At 41.6% G+C, this 7,042-nt stretch overlaps 2 protein-coding genes across 2 annotated transcripts; one reads left to right on the forward strand and one right to left on the reverse strand.

Moving 5' to 3' along the window:
* Nucleotides 1–2,504: 2,504 nt before the first annotated feature.
* LOC131683644 (nudC domain-containing protein 1) lies at nucleotides 2,505–4,308 on the forward strand. The gene has a single exon (XM_058965791.1). It carries the CDS (start codon nucleotides 2,587–2,589, stop codon nucleotides 4,273–4,275), a length of 1,689 nt encoding a protein of 562 aa, XP_058821774.1. The 5' UTR covers nucleotides 2,505–2,586; the 3' UTR covers nucleotides 4,276–4,308.
* On the reverse strand, nucleotides 4,298–5,625 carry LOC131683649 (epimerase family protein SDR39U1). The gene is made up of 3 exons (XM_058965805.1): nucleotides 5,389–5,625; nucleotides 4,644–5,320; nucleotides 4,298–4,576 (listed from the first exon to the last, which is right to left on the reverse strand). Exons 1-3 carry the CDS (start codon nucleotides 5,411–5,413, stop codon nucleotides 4,379–4,381), a joined length of 900 nt encoding a protein of 299 aa, XP_058821788.1. The 5' UTR covers nucleotides 5,414–5,625; the 3' UTR covers nucleotides 4,298–4,378.
* Nucleotides 5,626–7,042: the final 1,417 nt, after the last annotated feature.

Consider the following 7,042-nt stretch of genomic DNA (forward strand, 5'->3'; position numbering starts at 1 on the left):
CTTTGTTTTCGAAGATATTCCCGAAAGATAGAGAACCACCCAAATAAAACAAATCCCCAAAAACAACGGTGATCCACTAAGCCCAGGATCTAGCCGGCCCATCGCCCTCATGAATGTCAACCTCAAGCTCATCAACTCGGTGATCAACAGCAGGCTGAATGAGATAGCAGAAATAGGAAACCTGCACTCCGCCCGATCGTTCGGCTTTCAGAAACAATGCTCAGCTCAGCGCTGTGTCAACTATGTCATCAACAAAGTAAAAGACGCCCAACTAGAAAAGAAGCATACCATACCATTCCTAGATCTCTCGCAGGCTTTCGACTGTGTCAACCTGCAATCCCTGCAGATTCCAAATAAGCTTATTTCCTGGCTCCACACCTACCTCAACGATCGACGAGTCATCCTCAAAACACAAGAAGTCTCCTATAGAGAGATCAGCCAAGGATGCCCACTATCTCCAATACTTTTCAACTTCTACACCTCTAATCTACTTCAGATCATTTTCGATAGATTCTAACTCGTCCAGTTTGCTAACGACATTGCCGTGATGGTGATTGGTACTAGCCAAATATAGCCAAAAATACAGAATAATCTGTGTTTATACAGATTTTTTGGCTATATTCAGATCAAGAATCTGTATGTACAGATAAACAGATTTTTGCATGTATCTACAGATATACAGATTTTTGTGAAATGATGTTAGAAAAACTATTTTTAGAAATATTTTTTTCAGTTTCCGCAATACTTCCTCTCTGTCTCTTTCAGCTTAGCCCTCTATATTAAAATATGGTCGCTCACTCTGAAATCAAAAGGTTTGAATACTCTCAGGTTAGCACTCAGCAAACGCCTTGCTGAAGGCTACTTCCAGAAACGTTAATTGTAAAGTTCTGTGACTTTGTTAATTCTCAATCTTTTGTTTCAAAATTCGACTGCTACATTGGTCAACTTAATGTATATAACATTATATATCAACAAATGTCATTTACTGAAGAAGAAAATTATTTTTCCATTGTGTACATCGATAAAGTTCAAGTTTCTGGATGTAAAGTATCAGAACGATTTGTAGTGTTTTTTTACGAAAATATAAACAGGTCCTTGCTTGACTGACTTAAACAACAGGAATTAATATCTTCGATAGATAATCCATCAAAAGGTTAAACGACTCAACTGATTCGCTACAGATATTGACACAGATTTTTCGAAAAGTAAATACAGATGAAAAGATTTTTAGGTAAAAAATACATATTTAATTTTGGCAACCCTGGCTGCAGCGAAACTAAACATAATCAAGATGTCCGGGAGGCGAAGCAACAGCTCCAAACCCAACACACTCATCAAGGTCGGAAACGCCAACATTCGCAGCCGCTTACAAGCGGACCTTACACGAGCATAAATATTGACAATAAATCATATATTGATCAATATATTGATGGTGTAAGGTCTCTTGAAAATATTGATTCTGTAGAATTTAAATGGGATTGATGGATTGAAGCAGTCTTGTCACTATATTTATTGACAATATTTCTATCTCTTGTAGGGTCCGCTTCACACGTACAATACTTTCGTCAATACTCTCTGTTATTGGCAAGAATATTGAACGTGTAAAGCGTACCCTACGCGAGTAGAAATATTGTCAATAAATCAATTATTGAACAATATATTGATCGTGTAAAGCCAATTGGGTCATTAAACGAGAAAAAAAAATCTTTTTTTATTACATACATCGATAAAACTGATTTTCGTGATCACAACAATGTTTTTTCCAACTCAGGAAACGTGAAAATAAAATTTAAATTTAAAATAAAGAAATATGTTGACAGCATTTGACATATCGAATTCCACGACAAATGATGCCCTGTCAGAAAAAATAAATACATGTTTTCTCGGTTTTCCCGCAGGGTTATTTTTATTTGACATAAACACCATCCAACCCAGTGAGCAAATTCGCTCTGCTAGATTTCTGTAAGTCTTGGTTTGGCAGCCCTGTCAGATTTCTGCGCGTATCCTGTCGGGTTAGTTGAGCTAGGGCGAACTCAGTTTCGCTCGCGTTTTCTGGCAAATTTTGACAGGAACCGAGCAAACCCCTGGTATGATTCGGACATAAACTGTGCAAAGATCCTGGCAATTCCTACCTGATAGAATTTAGCACGAAGCGAGCAAAACATCTGACAAAGATGTTGCAGGAAGTGTGCAGAGATCTTGGCCGTACATTTCTGGCTGAATTCTGGATAAAAGTGAGCAGCATCGGTTGGTTTAACCGCTTCTGTCAGAAACGGTTGTTGCATTTGAGCGAATTCGTTGCCAGAATTCTCGCACAAATCGCGCAAAATGCTCACAGAAACTCTGCCAGCATCGATTTCGATTTGCTCAACTTTTGCTAACTTTCTGCTTGCCACGCTGACCGGGATTAATGCCCACTGCCCAGCCCTGTTTTTCTCTATACCTGCATTTGAGTAAATTCTGCTACCCGTGGATGAATAGTTTTGAAAAACCGTGCACACAAAACAAACAAACGTCAAAACTCCCCCAACAACAGCTTTCTTTCGAACCCGGTGTTTTTATTCAATCGCTCATTCACGTCGAAAAATGAAACTATTAGAACTACGACCGGACCGCGCCCTGCTTAAACCCAACTTCGATGGGTACAAGCTATCGCTGGAACCCATTCCGGTACTTCGAACGGAGCTAACCGAACCATCTCGACCGGATCATGTACGACCGGGTGAGCAGCAGTATTCGTGTTTACATGCGCAACTTTTCGGACTGCAGAACCATCTGGTTCGAGACCCGTGGGCTGCCGGAAGCAGTTATTTCGTCGATCAGTCCTGGATTGTCCGGCGAGTTCAGTACGACGAGGCAAGCGGTCGATTGAAACCGGTCAGTTCGGTGTTTAAGATCGGTCGGAATCGAGGAGCTCGTCGCGACGGTGATTATAATTGCTCGTTGGTATTTTTGTCGGAAAAGTTTGCCTTGATTGCGGATGGTCAAGGTGGATTACTGCTGGTAGAAACAGGGGACCGCCAGAGAGGTGATGAATGGAAGGGAAAATTTTCTTTTCCGGATGTTGATGGATTGGATGGAGGGTTTGTTCTGGCGGATGGCAGATTCGAAATAATTAGTGGCGAGCGTCAAATTCATGCAATTTGTGTTTGTGTCCAGCATAAAGAACCTGCTTTTGAAATTGTTATTCATTGGCTAAAGGCGGTTCAAGTTGAACCTAGTCAAGAATGGAAATATCATTCTCAGCGGGTTTTAAGTGGAAAAGGATTTCCAAGTTATTGCGCATTGGAACCAAAGGGTGGATCCCTAGTGTTGGTTAGTGATAACCCATTTAAATTTATCTTGGACACTGAAAACCCGATTGAACCAGAAATTGTCACAGCTGAAGTTAACGGAGAATCAGACACAAATAACGAAACATTCCCGTTCGATTGGACACAAACTATGGATGATATTACCATTAAAATCCCGAAAGAGGAAGGCGTTAACTATAAGATAACAAATGATGACGGCAAATTGAAGATTTTCCGCAATGAGGAACTGGTAATTGATGGAGAATGTTTTTTCGCACTTGTTGATTCGGAATTGACATCCTGGACTAATGAATCTAGCGAACTTGTAGTTTCCTTGTTCAAGCAACAATCCGGAGTTATGTGGCCCTTTCTGTTTCCCGGAAGCGCCGAAGAAACTCGTGATGGCGCAGTCGATGAGATGCCTCCGGTTTCGAATCTTGCTTCTCAATTAGAAGATTGCGATTTTGGTATTACTGGTCAGGATGCGGAATACACAATTGAAAGATTAAGTCTTGCCAGCCATGAAACAACTCACAAAGTTTTCCTCGGCAGCAACGCACCTCTTTTCACGGTGTGTCTAAGACCGGGATTCCCTGCGGCATTGGCTTTGCGTCACGACGTAGATGCGTGTCTCTGGTTGCAGCAAGCGGGAACAGATTGGTCCTTGCGGCACGAAGGGACCCTACACGCATTTGGTTATGTTCAAGCTTCTAAACAGCAAAGAAAATTTTTAACTTGTTCGCCGGATTTAGATTATGCGGTGATCTGTGAAGCCGAGCGACATGTTTTCATTTATAAAGCTAGTTACGGAACGGCCAGCGGCTTGCGGAATCGCAACGGTCCTCAAGTTACAATTGGCCAGCAACAACTGGTCGCCCTTGAGGGAAGCGGTGAGATACTGGGTATCTGTTGTGAGAATGATTATACCGTTTTGCTAACGGAGAAACAAATTCTGGTGTTACAGTTGCGAATCGAAGAATAAATACAAAACTATTATTGACGACTTTTACAATTATTTAACGCTGTATTATTCCTGTATATTGTGAAACGAATAATTAATTATAAGTGCTAATGTGCGTTACTTACTAAAACAGCCTAGCGACATTTTTGCATGCAGATCGGATGTCTGGATACTGATACTGAAAACCAACCTCCATCGTTCGCTTCGGGATCACCTTTGCACCTTTCGTTAGCAGAACGGCGCGTTCGTTGCCAAAGATAAGATTAAGTACAAATTCGGGTAGCGGAAAGATTGCCGGGCGCACCAGAGCGGATGCGAATGCCTGAAATATACAATCATATTTTTAGTGACAAACGTCTGACGCAGGTCGCGAATATGTCAAGTATTACCTTCGTAAAATCATAATTCGTTATCAGCTCGGGAGCAACTCCATTCAGCACTCCAGTGACCTCCGGTTTCTCGATAGCAAACTTTATTAGGTTGCAAAGATCGTCAATGTGTATCCACGGCAAATCATGTTTCCCATCGCCGATGGGACCACCGAGTCCAAGCCAGAATGGCAAAATTAACGACTGAATCATGCCACCGTTCCGCCCGATCACCACTCCACTTCGAATTTTCACCGATCGACATATTGAATTGTCCGACAAATTTGCCGCCTTTTCCCACTCATGGCACAACCGGGACATAAAATCAAATTCAATCGTTTTTGAATCTTCCGTGTTAGGCTTCATCCCCATTGCGTAGTGACTAACACCGGAAATACTGACTAAAACGCGTGGTCTCACCGTTGCCCTTTCAATCGCGCGCACACAGGCGGCGGTTGTGTTTATTCGAGAGTTCCATACATTTTGCTTAAAACCCGGTGTCCATCGTCTCGTTGGATCCAGTACGTTCTGTCCTGCTATGTTCACAACGGCAGTAGTACCCTCCGGGAGACCATCTTTCTCGAGATCATGCCAGGTCATACTTTTCACAGCAGGCATTCGCGAGATTGTGGTGACCTCGTAACCATCGGCGAGAAGAGTTTTGCACAGTCGTTTGCCAATAAAACCGGTACCGCCGCCTGAAATGTGTATGCACGTTATATAACTTAACCGATTTCGATAAAATGTTTGGCGAGAAAATACTTACCTAGCACAACATGCTTATGCGCCATCGAGATTCAAAAGCTTATCCAGTAAACACACGATAAATAACAAGATTTACACTTGCCTTGAAAACGGCAACGAATAAAACAAATTGTCTTGAATTACTAACTTGAAACTCACTACGATTCGTCGCACAGGTAGACTTGTATTAGATTTATAAATAATTTTAAATTTTTGTTTGTTTTGCTGCAAATATCCCGGTTTTGACTAGTACACGCTTATACTGGGATCGACATTTTCGAAAGAAAAGTTACCCAACTGCCTCTCCAGTACAGTAGAGGATATTGTTGAAGGAACCCCGCACATATTGGCGCGCAGATGGCGCAATGGTTCATTTTTCTATCTGTTCGTGTACACAGAAAACTTGCATTACCTAGCAGTAGGTAATCTTAAATCTGTGCATCCTACTTCCTCCAAAGAAAACGAAAGAGAGGGAGTCCAAATTTATCCAAAAATAATGAAATATTCCCCAAAGCTTACGGGCAGATCACTCTACGAATGTATAACAAATTTGCATCAAATTGAAAAAATGCATTTAATTTCCATTTTTGCATCAGCTTTGCACTGCCCCGCAGAAAAGTTTGTTTAACAAACATCCTATGCTGATCCACTTTTTTCGATGTTTTGTTAAATGTAGGGCTGGTTTTTCTGCATGGTTTTGACGTCTTACACGCAACGCAAACAACATTGCACGACACGCAAAAACATTGCACGCAACGCAAAATACATTATGAATTTCTATTTTGATGGAAATAAATGCATTTAATTTCGCTGATTTTTAAAAATGCATCACAAGTGATCTGCCCCTACCCTCTAAGAACGGTTGGTTTCAAAATCGTCCAATGACGGACGTTCGTTGGACCAATTTGGACAACGTCCAAATAACCGTTCAACGAACGTCCATCGTTGGACCCGTGTTGAACGATTTTGAAACAATTTTTTGGACGTTTCAGTGGGTAGCCCAAAGCTGACTAAACTTCATCCCATTAATTTTAAGTAAAAAAAAATCATACCCTCTCCCTCCCAGTGAGCAAATTTTCTTACAGAGACCGCTCTGCTAGATTTCTGTAAGTCTTGGTTTGGCAGAAACTCTGCCAGTATCAATTTCGCTTTGCTCAACTTTTGCTAACTTTCTGCTTGCCACGCTGACCGGGCTTGTTTTTCGGCAGTGAAACAAGGACAGCAAATTAAAATTAGCTACTGCGGAACGAATGGCTGACAATTCCGTCGTCATCCGCTCCTATATTCATCGCGTACCAATACCGACACGACTTTACAGGCTGTTGTAAATATCGTGTCTAAAGTGAATGCTCTTTAACTTTTGCATTTGTCGCATTGCTTCAGTTCAGTCGAGCAGCTAGGTGTTCATGGAATACATAAACCGTTGTGTTTACTGTGACTGTGAACGTAACAAGAGTAGTGAAAGATTCTAAACAGCTTTCTTTAGTCGTTTCAGCAGCTGAGAGAAAAAAGTATTCATTAGAGGAAGTGCAAACTGCGAAGGAGCTGACGCTGTCATTCGGACTGAGCGGTACGCTTTCCGAAAGTACTTTCAATTACGAGTTATATGAATGCGGTTCCGAAGATACTGATAGGAGTCAACAATTGGAGTTTGATGCTGCCTCTGAAAATAAAGA

Source organism: Topomyia yanbarensis, chromosome 1 (genome assembly GCF_030247195.1).
Source record: "Topomyia yanbarensis strain Yona2022 chromosome 1, ASM3024719v1, whole genome shotgun sequence".
Taxonomy (NCBI): Eukaryota; Metazoa; Arthropoda; class Insecta; order Diptera; family Culicidae; genus Topomyia; species Topomyia yanbarensis.